General features: G+C 41.2%; 1 protein-coding gene across 8 annotated transcripts in view; it reads left to right on the top strand.

Annotated features, from left to right (window-relative positions):
- The window catches only part of Myo10a (unconventional myosin 10A), a 74,370-nt gene extending 51,610 nt beyond the window's left edge, over positions 1-22,760 (top strand). For all 8 annotated transcript variants that reach the window (XM_076824616.1, XM_076824614.1, XM_076824615.1 and 5 more), the window contains 8 exons: positions 15,023-15,399; positions 17,195-17,498; positions 18,615-19,010; positions 19,248-19,432; positions 19,651-19,783; positions 20,058-20,262; positions 20,479-20,615; positions 20,999-22,760. In XM_076824616.1, coding sequence (XP_076680731.1) covers positions 15,023-15,399; positions 17,195-17,498; positions 18,615-19,010; positions 19,248-19,432; positions 19,651-19,783; positions 20,058-20,262; positions 20,479-20,615; positions 20,999-21,229 — 1,968 coding nt within the window. In that variant the 3' untranslated portion in view covers positions 21,230-22,760. The remainder of the gene's footprint in view (positions 1-15,022; positions 15,400-17,194; positions 17,499-18,614; positions 19,011-19,247; positions 19,433-19,650; positions 19,784-20,057; positions 20,263-20,478; positions 20,616-20,998) is intronic.
- Positions 22,761-23,015: the final 255 nt, after the last annotated feature.

Raw genomic sequence — 23,015 nt, 5'->3', positions numbered from 1 at the left:
GAACATTCTGCTACATCCTTGCACACCTCTTAATCTATTAAAAAAGCTCTTCTCCAAATCCCGAGCACCAAACCCTCGAAGCTTTTAAAAACCAAGTAGCAACATCAATGAAAGGTCAGCCACACAAATTTTATTACTCTTACCTTCGTCAAAACACCCCTCGCAGCCTCTTCAATCTTTCCACCACCAACTACTCTCTGAATCCCATCCCCCCCAACCATACCCCCCCACCAGAGCCTCGATTTTTGCAGCCTCCCGAGGAGACGCGAAACCAAGGACCACCCCTCCAGCCATTTGCCCACCGATTCACTCGATGGCCCAAACGAAACCGTCCATCGAGTGCCCATCGGTGCACAGTTCGCGCGTGTACGTAAGCACAGGCCGGTGGAAAGGCTCGACCCAGATATCGGTGTGTTTCGAAGGTACCGGCTCGCAGAGGCCCCAGCCAGCGGGGAACAGCGCTGTCTATCGGAAGCCGTACAGCTCTTCAGTTCATCGACTGTCGTCGCGCGGTGCACCAACGTGCAACAGTGCACCGTGGTACCCCGTGTCTCATCGTGTGCACCACATCGGTGCAACGCGTCGCGATACGCCCGTTGCAGTCGAGAAGTCTCGCGCGTCGCCTCGTGTTCTTATCGTGCTGATACCGTGGCCAAGTGAGTGCCAGTGACACCCTCGACCAAGTGTCATGTGAAGCCTCCCACAAAGCCCAATTTCCCTCATCCCCTCCGTGCCTTGAATGTACCGTGCGTCTCGAAGGATTGGAGCACGAATTTTTCGGCGTTTTGCGAACGTAGGTACGTTTCGAGGACGGTGGTTCGCGCAGCTTCGGGGGATGTAGCGAACTTCTGGGGGTTTCATAATCGTGGGTAGGCTTGGAGGATGGTGATTTGTGGAGTCACTGGGGTTTCGAGAAAGGGGATCAATTTTGGGGGGGCTTAATATTTGTGGGCAGGTACGATTGGAATCTTCGTACGATGGTGATCTCTGAGTTTCAAGAAATACACATGAATTTTTGGAGAGCTTCATAGTGGTAGGGAAGGTGATCTATGAAGTGACTAGTGTCGCAGGGAAAATGATGAATTTCTTGAGACTTTGACCATTGTAGGTTCGCGTAGAGGGTGGAGATCCTTGTGGAAACTGGAGATTTAAGAAACATAACGATTTTCGTCGAACATTCGATGATTGAATACGTATTCGAAGGACTTTGCGTACTGGAGGAATTTGATTAGGTTTTATTCTTCGCGAGAGGATGGAGTGTTCATTGGGTAGTTACAAGGACACATCCGCCTCTCTAGTTATTAAAGATAGTTACAACATATTGTGGTTGTACGGTGTCACTCGCGTTCTACTCGTCGTTACTGTGAGAGAGTAATTTCTCTTGTACAAATCGCATTCGATTGCAGAATGCTTATTAACTCGAGGGACATCATCTGTGGTTGCGTCGTTCGATATTGGATTCTGGTTTTTCCTGTTCGACGGAATACGGAGTGGAAAAAGTATTGGAGAGACACGTTACGTAACTAACGAGGGAATTCCTCCAATCTGTTACTCTAAGTATGACGATAAAAATGATGGATCGAAACACGTGCACTGCGTTTTTTCGTTGTTTGACATTTCGTTGTCGCATTGACGTTCTCAACGTACGTCACTGCTTTTTTCGTCTCAGTTGTTATTCTGTGCAATTTGCACGTCTCGCGAAAGGAACAATGCAAACTTTAGTGCCAATTACGTTACGTCTAGTAATAGAAAAATCTCTTTTGTCAAAAAATATTAGTTATTTGAAATTTATCGTTTAAATTTCAATTTCAAATAATCTGTTCTGAGGAAAATTAGTCCAAGAAGTTTTGATCCACGTTCCTTTAACCATCTTTTATATTCTCGATGTACTTGTTACTATTATAATTCAAGACTCTACATTCGTGTCGATTCTCGCGCTGCTAACAGGGCGACAGAGATACTCTAACAGTCGTTATCTGTTCTTAAAGCAGGGTGACTCGTTAAAGTTACACTTCGTCATTCGATTACCGACAATTACCACGATAGCATTTATCATTCCTAAAGGCAGGCGCCCACGGCCGTGTAACAGTAACCGTACGGTAGCGTGAAATCAGCAGGTGGTCTAGTAATTAATAGTGCATGACTTGGATAAAAAAAAAATACGCTGTAAAACACACCTGAATATCTGCTCTGTAATTCGAGCTGAAGACCGTTTGGATTACTCATCGAATCATTCAATTGTCTAAACTTTACTTGGACCACTTTGTCCATCACAAATGAGTTTCCTCCAGGAAAAAACTTTGATCAATTTAAGAGTAAAACGAAGTAATTCACTTTTAAATATAACAAGCCTCTGGAAATTGGAGATGAATTCTAAAAAATAGCTTAAAACTCTATCCATGATTCTTTAAAAAAGAATTGTAGCCACAACAAGTACCATCTTAGCAAAATTCTGGAGTAGAAGGAAGTAATTAATTCCAAACCACAGCATATACTCTCCAAACTGTTATAAATTCCAAGGAATAGCTTAGAATTATTTGCCAGAAAAGCTTCTTCCATAAAGAATTATAGAAACAACAAAGCCACACCTTCATCGTAAAATTCAAAAGTGAAATGAAAGAATTAATTCCAATCCACAACAAATCCGAAAAAGGCAGGAAATTCCAGAAACACTGTGTTCGATCCACGATCGTTATCGATCTATATATCACGCGGATAACAAGACCCGAAGGTTGCACTCGATTCCCGAGCAATGTCACCCATCAGCCGTTGCTTCAGTCTCTTTGCGCCCGGGGGATAACGGTCTCGATCTCGATCGCGATCGTGGCGCAATAAATCGGTTTCCCCGCGCCAGTGTCATGGCGAAATCTCGGTATTCGTGTCGCAGTGCGCAATTACCACTAGCCACGTTTGTTTACCACGGCTCCTCGCCGCAGAATGCCTTTCCGACCCGTTGAGAAATGGTCCCCGAGCGCGCAGACCATCGTCTCGTTTTCAGAATGTCCAACACGCCCCGATAATTACGCTCCGGCAGGAGATCCCTGGGCCCCTTCTTATAATATTGATTACGTCTTGGAGCAGGCATCCACACGTTCACTTGGCTGTCTGCAAACGGGAGATGACGTGTGTGGTTTGTGATGATTCCCATTGTTGCTGAGTGAAGCCGATGGAATGGGTGTTACCTTGGGCGGTCTATTTCAACTGGGTAACCCTGGAGTGGATAATTGGGCTAAGATCTTCGTCTTTAGGCTAACTTTGATGGGGGACAAATTTTGCAGAATCCATCATCTAATCAGTTGTAGATACAGTGGCGGACGAATGAAAGTTTACATCATTTAAAATCGTATAACTTTTTTAGAATTGGTCCAAACGACATGAGTTTTTTTGAGAAGCTAGAAGGATTAGTTTGCTAAGTGACGTGTTTCGTCGTTTTGAAAAAAAATGAAATTTGTCGGAATAGCAAAAAAAACAGTAAATGTCGTTTTTTTTTAACTTTTTTTTGTGAGCTCGTAATGAAAATGCAAAAAAAACCTTTTGTAGATTGAAGCAAGTTGTATGCATGCCTTAAATTTCATAAAAATCGGGCAACGTTGCTCCGAGCTATAAACGCTTAAAGATCGCAGAATAAAGTCGAAAATCGCTGATTTCGGGAGTTTCGCGATTTTCAATCTTATTCTGCGATATTTAAGCGTTTATAGGTCGGAGCAACGTTAACCGATTTTAATGATTTTGACTTAGCAAATTAATCATTCTAGCTTCCTAAATAAAACTTATGTCGTTTGGAGTAATTCTAAAAAAGTTATGCGATTTTAAAAGTTGTAAACTTTCTTTCGTCCGTCACTGGAGTTTGAAGCGAGTCTATATTTGAGTTTCATTGAAGCTTCGCTGCGAGTAGGTTATTGGAGCTAGCGATGAATGAAAGGAGCAGATAGTAGGAAGTAAATTTCAGTGGGAAAATATTGCAACTCTAAAGGAACAGGTGTACGTTCAATATTTTTATGGGAAGACGAAGATATTGTATGGTACATACAGAATAGAAGCAAATACGTTTCATTATTTCCAACCTTACAGAGTTGGGCAAAATGTAATCTAATTACAAATTACAAATCACGATTAAACTGTAATTGTGTAATTGATTACGCATTATTTTCTGTAATTGTTACTTTAGATAGTTGACCATTTGGTTTTGTCAACTATCTAAATAAACGATTACAGAAAATAATGTGTAATCAATTACACAATTACAATTTAATCGTAATTCGCAATTTGTAATTAGATTATATTTTGCCCAACTCTGCAACCTTACTATCTCACTTACTTGAGCAATCAAACTCTATTTTAATTGAACCAGAACGTCCGCTGTAAATGATCACATTTATTCAGTCAGCTGAGCACAGAAAATGAACTCAGTTTAAAGAAAATACCACACAATTACAATTCTACAAAACAATCCTTACGACCATTTACAACAAACATTGATAAATAATTTCCCCAGCAAGTACTTGAAAAATTTCCTAGAGACACCATGATATCATAAAGGAGATACGTCTATGTATCATTCGTATCTTTGAATTCATTAAGAAGCTTAAACTGCTTTCGTGAAATTACGTAGTGCCGCGTGTATCGTTCGTTTTCCATCGGCGTTTCTCGATGAAGAATCCAGCCGAGGAAAGGGAAAAACAGGCGTGCGATCGTGATCTCCCTTACGCAAGCCTTCTCAACCTCACGCTAGATCGTTAACGATCCTTCTGTACGCAGCTTTACGCGTTCCGTAAATAGTTGCGCAGTGCTCGCCAGCGTACCGAGGCAGCGTCGCTCGCAGATATCGATCTTCGATCGGTCCCCGGGGAATAATAGCCACTGATTAACCATAAATTTCATTCGACGCCGCGGCAATGCTGAATTAACCATCGGTCGTCATTATAATCCCGTCGACCTTGCCGCGAAATGAAAATTGCGCGCAGAACGAAGGAATCTGTCGACTGGCCTGTAATTAAGAAGGAACAGGACTGTCATTTCAGTGTCCCAAGAAACGATATTATTGATGCAGTGTTTCAAAGTCATTCGAGTAGCGGCGAGTTTCGCAAATTGGTTGATTAACGGTGCTTGCGTTTAAACGAGGAATTTCCAATGAAGCTTCCCATACTAAGCTGCGACGTATCTGATAGATGATAGATAACATTGTTTTTCTTTTTTAATATTATCACACTGCATTTATTGCGTGTGCTCGAAGCTACTGTCATGGAATATTAAGCATGTATGACTAAGCTAGTAGATTGTATGATAATAATTCTTCGGTGATGATTTTCCGCGTTTTAAATGGAATTCAAGTGAAACAGGTCAATAATAGGGGATACCTACTTGAAATTGTTTTCATTCCGCTTAGCACCTACTGTTGTTTCTTTAGATGAGGAATGATCCTTGTATTTTCTAAAATGATTTTGAATAGCCCGTTTCCAGTAAAGACGCTCGTTAACTGAACCGTACTCGGCGCAGAGGAATAATGCCTGTCTTTTAATTAGCGCCACGCAACAGAGCAGAACAGGACAATGCTAATTACCTGCTTCTTCGCCGATCGCACTGTTGATCCTCTACAGTGGCATGAATATTCATGGAGATAACATTCGGCTGCGCTGCTGAATGAAAGGCATCCTTGGAAGGCCGTCTCTCTTATTCGATTCATCAAAGAATTTGCAGAAAACATTTTAATTCCGCCGCGAAGAATTCGCTTTCCAGAGGCACGTCCCGGACAAGATAACATTCGCATAAATTACCCCAGGGGACAAATGTTCTTCGACTCGATACTCGACGAGCGAATGGCGATCGCAGCGGAACAAATGATAAAAGGAACCGTAAACACGGCGATTATCATTCAAGGCCAAAATTATAATTTCAAATAATCCCCCGGACGAAAACTACACGGCGAAGATGCGATGTAAAGGCGAGTTAAGTTCGTCCGCGTCGTTTATTTTATCCCTTACACGTCCGCGACTCAGACCGAGATGAAAGGTATTTTGTAGGCCAGGCACCGTTCGTTCCATTAATGTGTAGCGACACGATGACTTAGGATTTACTAGATTCCGCTTCCTACTTCTTTCCCCCTCGAATCGAGTTTTCGATGCGGCAGCCCCTCTTTGTTTTTAAATCTGGGTTTCGAGTCTCTCCACTCTCTTCCTTTCCAAGTTGGACGCTACAGAAATTCCTCGGCTGCAACGAGGACGAGCGAGGATTCCTCGAGGCGCTTAAATACCTCCGGAGCTGGAATAGCTGACATACAAATTGACTTTTAAGTAAATCAGTCGCTTCGGATGCAAATCGTTTGATTTCGCGCGAGATGGTCTTTGAAAGCGAGGTGTCTTCAGAATCGACACTGATTCGGTTCCAAATATTCGTCCCAAGAATAGGGAGAACTGTGAGGTTGTATCGATCTTCACTGACATGGGTACTCCGGAATTTTTCTAGTTACCTACATTTTCTTTTGTCGAGGCGAAATGGTAGGTTGTATAAAGAAGAAGGGTGATCCTTAAATTCTTCTTTAAAAATTCTTTGAAGGATGCTCTTCCTCTTCTAGTGATATTTGAAATTAGCAATACTTTACAATACACACACAAATGCTTCTTTTTATTCTGCTGAAATAATTTGCGGGATAATTAGATCATTTTCTGTGACACTGTATTTAATCAAAAAGTGTTTGATTATGAATTGATTGGAACTTAAAATTTTGTAAAAATAAAGTCAGTGTTTTCCCTAGAAATGCATTAAATTATGCTTCCAAATGAGCTTTCCTTATTTCCTGGTTGTTTCTTTTATCAAACAGGGAAGCGAGTTTTCATTAAAAGCGAAGACAGCCCTTTTCCATTCTAGTCACGCGATAAATCCGAGTTTCCACGAAAGCAGGGGCCTTTCTAATTCGCTGACGGAACGAAGGAGAGTTTGTTAGCGCGAGATAATTGCAATGAAAAGTGTATATTGTTCTTTGGTCCCACGAGAGGCTTCTTCGTCGATCTTCTCACGGAGCCCTGACGGAGGACCTTCTTCCGTGAACCACATGCAGCATTGCGTGCTGTAACGAGGACAATCGTACGGTTTTTTCGAGCCAGTTGAAATCATTATCGAACGAGGAGCACGTCGACGAATGCCAGATGCATTCCTGGTCCTGACAAAATCTTCGCTTTCCCTCGTAACGTTCTACGTTAAACGCCCCGGCGTTCTGTCCCTTCATAATTCGCTCAATTCCAGACTATTAGTATTCGCCGACGTTTCCCACGATTTCTTTCTCCTTTCTCCGTGGAACTTAACCGTAGTTCCTGCGTTCCCTCGAAAATTTTTGTTGGTGACACTGTAAGTGAAACTGAGTGGCATCAGATAAGGCACATGCAACTGATTCTTTCTAATTAAATTTTTCCACCTTCTGCTTCAATATCCTGTAACAAAAAAATATCATCCTGTTCCTTCAACCTTCCACTATAAGACGCGTATTTGTTTAAAGTAATAGAATGTCGACAACAGTTTGCAAAAAATTCATTTCTAATATTGTAGAGACGTTGGGACTATCCTTGGCAGAATGCAACTCACAAGTTTCATAATTTTTTTTTCTTATCTCTTCGAATTTTCTTCGCATTTGAAAATATACATTTGCTAGAGGAAGGTTCACAGAATAGAAAGATATTTTTTATTTTACGTTGATATATGGTTTCGCGAGCATTCCAATGTGTGTTAACATTGCATTCGCTTCACAGAGTTTCATTTTCCCTCGTTAATTAGTACCGAAGGTATTTGAATCCGCGACTGCAGAAAATTCACGGGCTCGCAAAAAATTGTCTTCGACTGAGGGAATCGGGGTCAATTATATTCTGTGAGACACGATTTCTATACATTTTGCATGGTGCTTCTCGGCATTCGTCGTGCTCGATAGCCTGCGTTATGTGGAATCGACTTTGAAAGTATTCCTCCATCGGCTTCGTAGGTAATTTATGAAACGATGTGTATCAGAATGCATTCATATTCGATGCATTCGCATTGTGATTTTGACAAAAGGCGAGCACGTCTGTCAGCAGTTGTTCTTCGCGTCATCAAGATCAAAAGAGAATCGAGTGTCTTTAAGGAACATGCAAAGCTTTCATATGTATAGTAATCAACAAATACTGTGCAGACTATTCTTGAGAAATATGACACCATATTCTTTTATAAAAAAACACATGTTCAATGCCAAAATTGCTAGTTACATGCAATATTTCTGTTTTCTATTGAAGAGCACTAAAAAAAAACCTTCATGGTTATACAAGTATTAAAATTCGTTCTTACATGACAAATCACAACTCCAAAGAAGATATTTTTCAATTAGAACAGTATTTCCATCCCACCTTCGTTGCTAGTATACGAATTCTACTATGATACCAATAAAAATCTATTAATTTTGAGGGACTAAGCCTCACATATTCGCATTGTGTTATTGAACAGAATTTAACAGAGTCCAGAATAAATTGGAATTACAAAACGCACGGTACATTCGAGAATTACACATATATCTCCCCTTTAATTAACAAACCAGATCATCAGTTTTCGCGGACCTCTTTCTACGAACAGACATTCACAAATGTGCGATTAAAAGATGATCGTCCTAAGAAAGTGATCCTCAATCTCGCCCGACCAAAATGGAGAGAGAGGTTTCCGACACCGAAGGGATCTTCACCAAAAGACTGTCCAGCAACTGGGCAGAGCTGCCGAACACCCTGAGGAAGAAACAGAAGCATCGCCCAGAGATCCTCTCGCAGTTCGTCGACCCTTCAGACGTTTCTGAGAGCGAGTCGAGGAAGATCGAGCCGAAACCGTTCACCAACGTGCAGCGGATCGTGCGGAGGTCCGAATTTCTCCGGAAACTGGAGACGAACGAGAACAGCAGGAACGCGGACTACCGAAGGAACGCGAAGGTAGAGAGAAGATCCACGCCGGATTATTCTTTCTGCCGCATAGACGAGGACTACAGGAAGCACTACGACGACCACGAGTCGAGGCTGGGTCCCCGGAGGAAGAGCCTGAGCAATCTCATCGGGAAATTCGACTCGAAGAATTTCTCGGATGAAGACCGAAAGACCAACTCCCCGGACAGCTTGTTGGTGAAGTCGTCGGAGTCTGACTTGAGCAGCGACGAGTATGGGCAGACAGACGACTCAGGAGCCTTCCTCGAGAAGGCTTCCAATCGCGACAAGGGCGCGAAGGGCGAGCAGAGGAACAGGTTCATCAAATTCTTCGCCAAGGACGATTGCAAGAGGAAGAAGAAGCAGGAGGGCAGGAAGGTGTCACCCGACTCCAGCCAGCTGGACGTGAATAAGAACAACGTCAGGCAGATCTCGAGGGTGCTAGAGTCGGGCAGGAAGGATCCGAAAGTGATCCAGCAGAAGTTCGAGTACGAGAACATACCCAGGATCGACATATCGAAATTAGAGCAGAAGCCTTTCATCAGCCCCGTAGCCTCGACGATGAACTCGCTGAGCTCCGGCAACTCGGATCGCCCTCACGCTCAGCCGACGATCGAGCAGCTGAGGATGGAAGAGGGTTGCCTGCTGCGAAACTCGCGGAATACGAGCCAGCCCGGCCTAACGAAGAATAACGAGGGACCTGAAGCGAAGCATCGCCCGCAGTCTCCCTCTAAACAGAGGCAAAGCGCGGAGGACCTGCAGGTGAACGATCTGATCCAGGACTTCTACGATAGCGATCAGATCGTGGGTCGCATGAGCGGCGAGCGGAAAGTGTCTAAAATGGAGACGATCGCGGAAGAGAACGCCGACGGGAGCAAGCTCAGCGTCCGCGAGATCCTGAAGAGGTTCGAGGAGCTGAGGACGCAGAACGAGGCGCAGAACGAGGAGAAGTCCAGTGACAAGACCCTCACCACCATACAGGAGACCTTGAAGAAACTCGACGAGAAGGTCAAGAGCTACCAGGTCACGATCCCGATATTCCTGTCCCCGATTAATAAATACTTCGTAAATCTTGCCGGCTTCTCGCTGAGATTCGAGACTCGCGTTTACGGCGCTCCATGGGCTTTCTTTTTAATTTGGAGATTAAAAATTCTTCTATTGACGTTTCTTAGGAATTTCTAGAGTTTTCTGTTAAGTTTCTGTTTCTGATAAAATTCTGCATTTTAAAGATTATTAGCCGATAAAATGATTTAAATAAAATGATTATTAGTCGATGTTCTTCGAACGTTGAGTCTGTTGTAATTTGCAGTATGAGTATTCAATTTATAGAGCAGATCCTCTAAAATGTCATAATTATTCGCGTCGTAAAGCAAATTAAATTTCATAACTTTTTCCATTCAATAAGCTGTTGGTCGTTTTTATGACTTTTTTTACTGCTTGTTAACATACTTTCAATTTATTACTGCCCGCGTAAAGACTCTTATACACTGACATAACGCAGGAAGTCTATAAATATAAGCTTCTTAAATTATGTAACAGCATTCATTGGTGAGGCATACAAGATGCCTAGCTGATATCGACATTTTTACGAAATATGCATATGACGCGTAAGCTCTTTTAATTAGGCAGATACGGTAACTACAAAGTTAGTTAGTAAATTGAATATATATCGTGCGAGGCTTGCTACGAGTTAACAGCTAATTGTCGTTACTGATGCGTTCATTAATTTTATCGTATTTCTTATGCAATCGTTAGAATTGTTTTTTTTAAACTGCACACCTAACTACATGAATACTTCTAGCAGCAAATGCTTGAACACTTCTGTGCTTTCAAAAGATTTGAATAGGTAACACATTTTGGAGTAGTTTTTTTATATTTACTTGTAAATTACAACAGAATCTCCTTTCATTACCTGGTATCTTCTCCCATATAGTAGGCAATTTTTTCAATTCAGTTCCATAAAATTATTCACTTATAGAGATTTATTCACAATAATTTCTTCATCACTGTCAAAGCTCCCCTTTACTGAAAAAAATTTAAACTAAACTTTCCAAGTGATGATCAAAAAGTTCGATGCCCAAAGAACTGTTGGATAACTAAACACCCAGCATCCCACTTTCTTCAGTTCTTCCTGTATTATTGAATATGTATGTGCATAATTTAACATTACCCTGGTACAACCTGTCACTAGATGGCCTTCCTTGCTCGAGGTTTAACTACCATAAAAGAGAATCAGAAAGCGAAATTTTACAAGCATGACGGAAATCGTAGTTGATTGACTCAATTAACATGCGGACCATAAGCCCCTGATACCGTCAGCCGTAGTTTTCCTTCGCAACGATTTACGCGCGTATCGCGAAACAGGGTCGTTACCTCTCATGCTTTACAGCCGATAAAAGTTTCCTTTCCTGTTAATCCGAGCCGCTGTGTCCTTGATGACGCCAGGTATCTCGATCCTCTCTTTCCATCTCGCTGCCTGCCGCGAAAATCAATTGCCAGACGGTCACTCGTCCAGGAAGGCAGTCAGGAAATCGTCGTTACAGGGAAATGCTTTTACCGTTGCAGATTGCAAAAGCATCGAAGTAGAATGCGAAAGATCCCCTTTCAAGTAACTCTTATAGCCAGCCCTGTTCGCACGCCCCCGCTGTTGCGAAGATATTAGCAAAACGTTAGGGCGGTGCGAAGGTACCGTAATTGAAGGCTGCGGGTGTAGCGAGCGTGACCATTAAAAAGTTTAAAGAGAATTAATGGTGCCACCTTAGAAGGCATTCTTCGCTGGCCAATTAAGGTTAACGAAGAACGAATTTACGACCTTACGACTCCTGAAATGGTGCATTCTTGGCGTGGCAAGTGTTGACATTACGTACGCATCTTAGTGCCCTTCTGCATTCATGAGCTTGGAGTGCTTCGGATTGAAATATTTCACAAATCCTAGAATTAGTAATTCTGATAGTAGAATTTCATTTGATTCAGATCTGGTAGGACTTGTAATATTAAATATTGCTCAAAATGAAAGCTCGTGGATGGCCCATTTTACTTAGATTTGAGAAATCATTAATAATAACTTGTGCCCCATAAATTCTTCGATTACCTACGTATCAATTACTTGCCATTAAAGTGTGACAGTTACACATGGCATACTCCGACCCGTGCTCACTGAAATATATAAAACGCAGATGTAATTATAGAACGATTTCTAGATATGGCAAGCGACGGTGTATCATTATATCCGTATAGTTTGACACAGATGCAATGAAATTTATCCCACAAACAGGCCGGTGAAAAGCGTGTGGATCGTTGTTCTTATTAATACTATACCGTAACTATGTGTTCTCCGCCGTCTTCCACCGTATCTCGATGCATTAACGATTATGTGGGTCAGGGTCAACATCTGCTTATCCTACTCGCTCAGGTACATTCAGGTTTTGTCAGCATAGTCTTAGGTATCGATATACCGGGTGTTGCTTTCCGATTTCTTTGATAAATAATTGTACAGGCTACTCCAAAGGTTGGATGGACTTTAAGTAACCATCCATCAATAAAAGAGATGACAATAATTTTATAAATAAGAAAAATGTGCCGTACTATCTTCTGCTTTGAACAACATTGCATGAGAACTGCCAGTCAATTTGTGAGAAGACTAGATCTCTTCGTAATTCAGGTATTCAATGTTGTTTAAAGTGGATTCGATAGAAAGTAGGAGATTCGTTTTAAAGTTGGGACAAGAAACGAGCAGAATTTTTCTTTCTGATGATTTAAATTCAAAGTAGATTACCTTAATCCCCATAAAAATTGACAGCAGACTAAATATTGCTTTCTTCTCGTATAATAGCTACTTATTACCTCGCAGATTACAGTAAATTGACGGCTGCTTTATTGCAATATCACTCCTGCAATGGCAGCGGGCACGAATCGCCAGTCCAGGGGAAAGAAATGGCAATTTGCTAAATATATGTCAGACGGAGCAAATAATAGTGGTAATCATGCAGGGCTGTAAACTTCAACTTTCACGACATTACGGGCGTTGCAAGACCACATGTGTAACAGAAATAGTATCGATTTTCTTTCGCAAAGCCAATGAATTGCTGCTCTTTCACATATACTTACAATTTTCATTGCAGTTCTGTAAGATTTCTGAAAGTTGCGGAGACAGTTATACATATAGCGTTTTCTAATGTAATCTTTAAGGATAAAGATTGTTGCAATTAGAGAAAATTATAAGCTTTTTGGACTTAGATACTAATGTTGTTAAATATTCACATATCCAAAGTAAAATTCAAGTCAACCTATTTCTTTAACATGGCACTTGAAAAACTTTTGTTACTACGCTGCCTATGTGTTCGTGGTGTTTAAACCGTCTAACCTACTTTACGTATTGTTTTTTTTCTCTTTTGCACTAGTGGAACTTTATCCCGTAAATATCAAATATCAAATATCAAATATCAAATATCAAATATCAAATATCAAATATCAAATATCAAATATCAAATATCAAATATCAAATATCAAATATCAAATATCAAATATCAAATATCAAATATCAAATATCAAATATCAAATATCAAATATCAAATATCAAATATCAAATATCAAATATCAAATATCAAATATCAAATATCAAATATCAAATATCAAATATCAAATATCAAATACCAAATATCAAATATCAAATATCAAATATCAAATATCAAATATCAAATATCAAATATCAGATATTAAATACTAAATATTAAATAATAAATATTAAATATTAAATATTAAATATTAAATATTAAATATTCAGTATTAAATAGTAAAAATTCTCCTAAACGCATCTTCTTTGAGTCCAAATGGTGCAGCTTTCGTTCACGTTTGAGCAAACCTTTCCAAAATGTTTGGAAAGCTCTCACACTTCAATTTCGAAAGGGATAACGCAGAATTCGCGAAGAAAACTCATGAAATGCTGCATTGAACTTGCAGGCTACGATATTGATGATCGGAAAGCAATCGATCCCAGATCCTTTGTAAATTGTTCGTTTTCAACTTCAGCCGAACCGTTTTATCGGTAAAGGGCAGAAAATTGATGCTCGAAGCTCACTAATCGTGTTATTCGCCACATTCCTACGCTGAATCTCGATCGCGTGCAGGAAAACCCGTTCTCTCCTCGGCGAGATCGATCGTCGGATCCGCGATATCCCGCGACGGTGTCGGTGAAAAGCAGGAAACGGGAGTCGAAAGAGAAAATGAATAATAGGAAAGGTCGAGAAACCTTTCTGTAAATCACTCGCCAAGTTTTACGCCAGTAATCCAGAAGGCGGTCGAACGGTAATTACTTTTCGATCGCGATAAACGAACGGAAGCAGCTCGTCAACGAAAACTGAAACCCGGGCTTCTTCGCTGTCCGAATCGAGTGATGTTTAACGTGTCAGTCAGCCGGCTTGCTTACGGGAAGTGAAAAGCGGCGGTTTAATTGCCGACAATATTTAATTGCTGATACGACACTTACGATATACTCCTACTTATTTGTGGCCACGCGAAAGAAGATATCCAGGATTCTATGTGGCACTTTCTTAGGGAAGAGTGAAACGATTTCCTTTGCTCCAGTTCGAGGCTTTTTCTCCTTGTGAACGGTGTGAAAGTTCAATCTCTCGTCTTTCAGAAAATGGTCGGTTTGCTTGAAAATTACTCTCGCTTTCTTGGTGGTCGAGAAACTCCGCTGTGCCCTTAATGATGCAAGCTGAACATTTCTAATTAGCATCGGCGATATCGAGCGCTGTATCATCAAATCTGAAAGCTCTGTACATCCAGCAACAAGGCCAGAATTAAATGAAACGAGGCTCACGCGAATCTATTAAAATAAAGAACTGCACTTTGCCTCCATTAGCTCTAACAAAATTATACACCTTAGTTTATAAATCAGGCAGCTCAAGTTCTAGGAAGCAAAAGTAGCTTTTACTTTCCTTACTTCTTATTAATCAGCCTCCTATTACTGTACTCGTTACAATCCTACAGTTTTTTTTTTTTTGTTCTTTTACAAACCAATAATTCAATTTTAAATAGATAAGAGCTGTAATAATGCTGTTTAATTGCTACAGGGTGAATGAATTGTCGCGATTGAATTGCAGATCGACCAGAAGCCGCTGCACAAGTCGACCCACCACGAGAACCACGTCTCCCAGATCACAAAATCGATCCAGTCGCAGGCGAGTCACGGTTCTTCGAATCACGTGCAGTCCCACGGTCAGCCTAATCACGTTATCTCGAACCACGAGAACCACGTGCCTTCCAGTCGTGTGCCGAACCACGTGTCGGCGACGAACCAGACGAACCATCAGAAAAACCAGCAGAACCAGCGGCTCAGCCCGAACCAGGAATGGCGGCAACCGGAAGACAACGGCAGGCTGCAAGAAGATGGCATCTACGAGAGCGGGCCAGTCGTCAACGATGGAAAACACTCTCTTCTGCAGTACGCCATGCTCAACTTCAGACAGAGCACGGAGAAGTAAGCTCTCCTTCCCATTCCTCTTCGTTTCAGATTTGTGGTCTCTGCCTTGAATGACGCATTGAAGATTAGCTTAGATGTTTTAGCAAAAAGATTTATTTTTATATACTACGAAAAGGTTATTACTCTCGTTTTAGACAGTTTCGACGAACTTAGAAAGCTCAGGTTTCTTAATCCAAACGGTTATATTCCATTTTGGTATTTCGATGATCGAGATGAGCTTGCTACTGTTGCGAAGGCCGAAGACTACTTAAGCAGTAACCCAATTAATTCCCTTCTTTTGTAAACTGTTACACGCTCTCCCAGACCTAACCCAGACCAGCAAGTACTTAAAAATATTCTTGCACCGGGGAACAGAACCCCGAGCGAGACAAAAGCGCTTTTACCAAACCCAGGCGTCGTAATAAGAGGGAAATTAATGTTAAAGACTAATTAGCCACTGTTACGCAAGAAACGTTAGTCGTGCCGTGTTGAGAAAGCATAACGTGCCGCGGTTCTCAGAGTAGCATCGACCATCTTGGTGAACGCGCGGCTAACGAGTGCTCCTCGTCTCCTTTGGGCATCATTCAGCGTCTAGCGAGTTACCGTTTCGAAGCGTTTCATATCGTGCCTTCTACGAGCAATCGATTTGCCGAGGTTGGATCCCTTTCGTCCGATGGGTCTGTAAATAAACGTTTCACCCGGGGAAGCTGCGCGGTGCCACGTGAAAGATTGAATAAAAAACAAGGAGGCTCGATACTGGACGTAATCGTAGATGTCCAATTTGGACTACTGCGTCGATAATCGCGAGTTCGAATCGTGTATTCACTTTGAAGAGGATATGAAGATGGGACAGCGTTGTGGCGCCGAGTGTTGTGCAAAACTGGAAAGCAAAAAAGGGTGTGTTAACATTCGTAGTCCCTTGAAATTCCCTCAACATGGTTCTTTCTGAGGTGTCGCTTCTCTCTAAACTGAGAATGAATGGCTATGTTGAGAGTAACGTATAGAGTTCTTACGAGGCCATTTTGAAACAGACGCATGAGAATCGTGTCACGCAGGGCATCGATTCTTCTTGTTCTCGCTGCCAATCTTGTTACCTTCTTGCTCCACTTTGTATATCGAAGAGAAACGATTTTATTTGAATTTGATCAGTTATAGTTGATATGATAGACGAATTCTTTGAAGAATCTTTGAACGTAGCATTGAGATGTTGTATTCAAGTAGAAGCCACACTTTCAACCATTTAACAGACTAGTTTAATAAATAAAACATAGAATACTAGCCTCTATTAAAAAAAGGATCTCGATGAAACCTGGACCTACTTCTGTTGTTGATTAATATCAGGCAGTTTTGAACGGCACTAAAAACAAGTTACAAGTACTACGCTAGTAAATAGAGTGTAAAAAGTGTGGACGTAAAAACGATAACGAAGCAGCAGGGTACAGGGAGTCGAGTTGAAGAATGATCATTAAGACACCTAACTAGAGTGGAGGTTTCCTAAACACGACTTTGACAAGCGACGACCACCCAGCCAGTACTCTGAACGGTACTTTTTCCTCCCCTGTACCCATCCTGCAATGGAAATTCCGTTTACGACCTGCTACTCTTCCAACGAGACGTCGTCCGTTTTGGGAGACCATTACCTACGTCACCTCCAAGTCCCGTTCCTTCGATAAATTGATCCAGACAGTCTGCTTTCGCAATTAGAACTACCACTAAGAGGCATCGTAGATCTCCAAGGCAGGGAGAACACTGTCAGAGAGTTGTATGGAATAAAATGTGACTAGAGGATTAAATGACACGCTCTTTTCGACAGATTCGAAATGCTGAAGACTGCAGACGGCTCTATAAGCGGCTCCCTTAAAGTCATCGAGTCTCTGAAGAGCAAGAAGAAGAACAAGAAGGGCAAAGGTCAACAGGATGGCGCGGAATGGACTTGGAAGGAGCAGGTGGATCTCGTCAAGTACTCAGCTGTGCCCATAGAGCAAAGTCTGCTGAGGCTGGACCCAGAACTGAGTAGCTTGTCTGTGGAATGCTTCCTCTGCCTCATGATGTACATGGGTGACCAGCCATTGCCTCCAGACTCTAGCGAAGTCAAGTGTGTCTACACTGTTCTGATGGTGAGTCACAGTCTACAACAGCTCGTATGTTTGTTGATTTTCTGTGTCCTTTCTGCGTCGTGCCAGGTAACTTTATGTAATTGGGAGTTCTAATGACGGATGTGGAGCATGTAAAGAAGTACACATACAAGGCTGGGAGTTATCTATGTAAAGTATCAATGGACAGTTGACATTAAAGGATAGGATACTCGTAGATGTTTGCTTTTAGAATATCCAAAGTCCTTTAATGTAGATCTTTATTTCAATTCAACCAGGACTCTGTTCTTCTAAATTTATTTCTTGGGATAGTGATTAGATTCAATTAATTTTTAGAAGGCTTTGTGTCTCTGGGTTAAATTAAAATATGGGGTAATGTTGATATACGGCACTAAAGAGTTTAAGGATTTAATAGTGATTTCATGGTGTAGCTTCAGTCTCCAAATCATCTCATCAGTCTTTATAATATTCTTTCAATGGAAAGTATTTCGATCGCTTCTTAAATAATGGATTCAAAATTTAATTTTCTCTAATAGAATCTCTTTCCATCACTGCAACCAAATGAAGGAATGATTTCTTTAATCCACCATTTAGAAAACATCTCTAATCATCAAGAAGAACCTTGACAAATTCCACATAAACAAAACAAGAAGAATAGATCCGTTGCTTTAATTCACTTTTAATCAGACACTAAAAGAGCAAGAATGAAAACCCCCAAAAATTCAAATTTCAAATAAATCCAACATCATTGAAGAACCCATTTCTAAAAACCCATTCAATCCAGTTCAAAACAAAATTCCTGCCACCACTAACACCTACAATTATCCGTTAATTCCTCCGACAATTACCAAGAGTGAAACCAACGCTTTCTCTTTTCCTCGCTGATGAATCTTCAAGCCACTGAAACTTTGACTATTTTGTACACGGACATGAATCCCTTGAAAACCCTATGTTCCATCCAACTACATCACGAAGGGTCTAACTTATTACATTTAAAATAATATCAGAATTAAAGAAAATAATACATAAAGCGACCTGTACCTTCAAAATGTATTTTATATAATTTATCTGGGTACGAGGTACAAAGGCCATCCTCCAGGATTCAAAGAACATCATTCTAACAGTGCAATCTCCTTGCAGCACTGTCACGAGTACGAGCTACTCCGAGATGAAGTCTACTGCCAGCTGATGAAGCAGACCACCAACAACAAGAGTCCCAATCCCGATAGCTGTCAGCGTGGCTGGAGGATCTTCAGCATCGTCGCCGCCTACTTCGCCTGCAGCGACGGTCTCAGGCCTTACCTGACCAAGTACCTCGAAACAGCAGCGTACGATAAGCGAAGGGCTTATCACGGGACCGCCACTGTGTGCCTGCAGAACCTCAGGAAGACTGTCAAGTACGGAGGAAGAAAGAACGTGCCCAGCGTCGAAGAGATCATGGCCATCAGCGCTGGCAGAAACGCGAAGAGACAGATTTACAGACTGCCAGGGGGAACTGAGAGGGTTATCAATACGAAGTGTACAACGGTTGTGCAGGTGGGTACTTCAGGATTGTTAGGTTTAATTCCTTTAAGAAAAACTGAGGAACTGAGAATGAGGATTTGAGGAATTTGCTATAATACAAAGCTGAACATTTTATAGAGTATTAAATGAAAGGAATATTAATTACAGCAGGGAGAATTATAAACCCTTAATTTTCTATCAATGAGTTTTTTCATACCTTAATAAGTACTCCAGTGTTTTACATAACAGTTGCTCTGCTTCTTTCGACAGGACGTCATCGAAGAGATGTGCAATATAATATCCGTAAGAAGCCCTCACGAAATGGACGAATTTTCATTATATTGCATCGTCGATGGTGATGCGTTCACCATGCCACTGGCGAGAGATGAATATGTGCTGGATGTAACGACGAAACTCCATAAACATCACCAAGTCTTCTATCTAATATTCTGCAGGTACTTCAACCCTTTTCAGATTCTAATATTACACATAGCTATAGCAAAGACGAAGGAAGTCAATCCCTTCGATCATTATCCCCAATTTTGATCCAGTTTAGAAGCTAAATTACTTGTTAATACATGAGGAGCCTTACAGCTTTGAAAACATTGAAATCTCGTCTTTTTCTTTGTTTAATAACGATGGGAAAGCATAATGCAATTTATTTCAAATCTAGATCCGTCTGGTACTACCCTCTGAGACTGGACGCACCGCTGTACATAGAAGTTGTGTTCAACCAAATCGCTCCAGATTACTTGGAAGGCCTTCTACTTGTTCTGCCTGGGGAACATTTACCTCAAGAAGTCGTGGTAAGCTTCTTCTTCTACTGTACAAGCTTGAACTGTGTGTTTGAAGGATTTGGAGCTCGACAGTGTTCTTGAAAGTAGAAAACTAAGTATCTGGTTAACTTCGATTCGTGGACCAACCTTGTCACAGTAATTTATGATTTTCTAATTTAGTAATGGAAGTGAATTGTACTTCATGCACTTCATAAATACTTCGACCGATCGTTTCAGTGAATGCTGTATATTTTATTACACAGATTCTTTGGATTTCCCGTCAATTGTTCATTTCCCATTTCAGTATGACATGGCGCAGATAGCAGCTCTCCTACACAGGGCAGCGGACATGGCGCACGAACCAACTACCAAGGAGATCAAGTATCTATTACCTAAGCCAGTGCTCAGTTTAAGGGAACCAAGGCCCCAGCAATGGTCGAACATGGTTCAGCAAGCGTGGAACAACGTGCAACACAACACGGTGGCTGCTTGTAAAGCGCAGGTTCTTGGTGAGTGTTTTAATATTTCTTGGTCATTCCATATTCCAAGCTCAGATTCATTTGGCTGCTCAAATTAATTATCTACTCCCTTGATGTTATCCTGATAGTGAGATATAGTGAAATTATCGCTTCGATGGATACAAGAGAACCAATTGAACTGAAGCAAACTGTAGCTAAAGATTTAAAGGTTCGATGAAACTCACATTGGTTTCATTTTTATTCCAGAAATCTTGTGGAAATGGCCGCTGTTTGGATCCAGTTTCTTCGCTGTGAAGAGGGTGCCCGAAGGGAAGGAAAAAGGAGGCGATCACATTTTGGCGCTCAACAGACATGGAGTGCACTTTATTGATTTAATCACTCACGTAAGCGATTCAGTATCTCACAGAAATCGTTCCTCACACATTTTTTCAGTAATATTCCCTATTTCGGGAACTATTTGATTTAAAATAGTACTATCAAGGAATCTTCAGAGTTTTGATGGACTTGAGAAAATTCTGTCACAGTTTCAACCAGTATAAAAATAGAAAATAGTATTTAAGTTCTTATTACCTAGTTATTTGATAGATGTATGAATTTTTACATTGAATCTGCTTCATTCTTGTACTATCTCTACCCAAAACTCTTCAACTATTGACCACTGATATTTGTTTTTACGTTATCAAAGTTCTACTGTAATTCCAACTCCTAGAACTCTACGTCCCGCCACGAATACGTGAATAATTGGAGTCCCTGAAAACATTTACAGGAAACGCTGCACCACTACCCCTACTCCGAGGTGATCTCCACAAGGAAAGTGAAATCCGAGGAGGGAACCCTTTACCTGGACATGAAGTGCGGTAATCTGATGCAGCAACGTATCACGAGGCTCCAAACCGAGCAGGCTCACGAAATCTCGCGACTGATTCGACAGTACATCACCATGGAGCAAAGGGCGAGCAACACCCAGGGCGCTGGCATCGGTTTTGGTATGAGATAAGGTTCTCCAGCCACGTCCTACGTTTGTTCCTTCGAACATCCCAGCGGAGTACATTCCTTGTCATTAATTAATGGAGCACGAAATGCTGTAAATACATACGCAGAGGGATGAAAATGATGTGGGGAAAGGGAACAAGGATTTTCATTGGCCTGCAGTGGAAGTCCTGTTCCTAAGGAGTCTCTCAACTACGAACGATATGGAAGCTTGGATCAGAAACCACTTGTTACGTCTGTGAAAGAAGTTTCACTTGTTTTAACGAAGAAGAGAAACGAATTGAGCTGCTGAAGCAATAGAAGAAAGGTCGAAGAAGAAAATTGTCGATAACGCCTGGAAAACGGTTTGCCAGCCGTGGTTCAGAAAGATTGTCACTAACGTGTCTGTTTTACTGTCTCATTATTTATTTATTAACGAAGCAGGTGATTGCGAAGATTTTACGGGACGATTTGGATGAGATTTCTCGCGAGGACACGCAGAAAAGCCGGAGAATTCGTTTTAAATGACTTTCGATTTGTAAATATGTGCTAGAAAAATTGTAACAGCGAGAAAGGAGAGGAATGGGAACGGTCTTAATTAAGGAAAGGAGATAAATGAAATGAAGGCACTGTCGATGACTTCTGCAAAGTGTTATACGCGTTTTCTTCTCGTTTTAAACACTCCCTTTTCACCGATCGGAAAAAAGTAATGAACAGTTCAGAAAACTGTCAGGCGAGTGCTTGAAGATTCAAAAGAACAAAAGGCACATTATTAAGGAGATCTGGGTGAACGTATCGTTGAAGAACGGATTCGGCAATATCAGCCGTAATGCTTAAAATGTTGTTTCGCGGGGTGAAAAGACGATCCACGTACGACCGCGTCGCTTCTTTAACATGATCATCTTCTTCGTCAACGTGGATGAATTTTGTACGTAGGTATCACTGGACGTTGGCGTGCAGAAGAAAGAGGAAGAAGAGGAACCAATGCTCAAGTATCTAAGCAATTACTCTCGGCTCTGTAAATACGCGTTTAGAAACGTTTAGAAGAAGGGATGAAGTTTCGTGAAACGTCGAAGGGGAGGACGACGGTCCTGTGAAACGGGAAATGTTTATAAGAATCTCGATCGTTGCTCAGCAAGAGCAGGACACGTCGATACTCTCAGTCGACGGTGTCGTCTTCCGATTGATTTCTTTTTCTTCCCACTCGTGACGACGCGTTTCTTCTTGTAACACGAAGAGATCGTCGATCATGCTTCGCAAAACGATGGTCTTCAATGGCTAAGTATAAAGTAATATTGAAGTTTCAGCGTTGGGTACAGTCGTTTATTTATATAATGCAGAAGTAAGAAAAAGAAACAATACGGTGCGCGAAAGATTTTTATGTAAATCCGATTAAAAGACTAATCATTAACGAGTATGTTCTGATGGAGACTAACGAACCTACGGTTTTATATATATATATATGTGTTATCACAAGGAGAATATTATTAATAATTGTATGTATGCGTAATGATGCGAACGGAGGTGTTAAACTTTATATTAAAATTTCTACTTGTACGTACACTATTGTGTTTGTGGTTTGACTATTCCGTTCTCCTTTTTTTTGTGGAGTATGATATCAGTGTGGTTATGATAACGATGTCGAGAAGTAGTATGAATTAATTGCAGAATGACGGGGAATTTTCTATGATTTTCTATGATTTGAATTGTGTATCGTTGACCTATGTTTATCATTCTAGTTTCAATCACTAGAATGTAGTGTTAATACATTTTTTATATTATTGATGATCCACGTGGGACATCAAGTAAAATTT

This window comes from Andrena cerasifolii, chromosome 12 (assembly GCF_050908995.1).
Source record: "Andrena cerasifolii isolate SP2316 chromosome 12, iyAndCera1_principal, whole genome shotgun sequence".
NCBI classification, from domain to species: Eukaryota; Metazoa; Arthropoda; class Insecta; order Hymenoptera; family Andrenidae; genus Andrena; species Andrena cerasifolii.
Note: the sequence above shows the minus strand (reverse complement) of the source record. Positions and strands in the feature narration are given on the sequence as shown.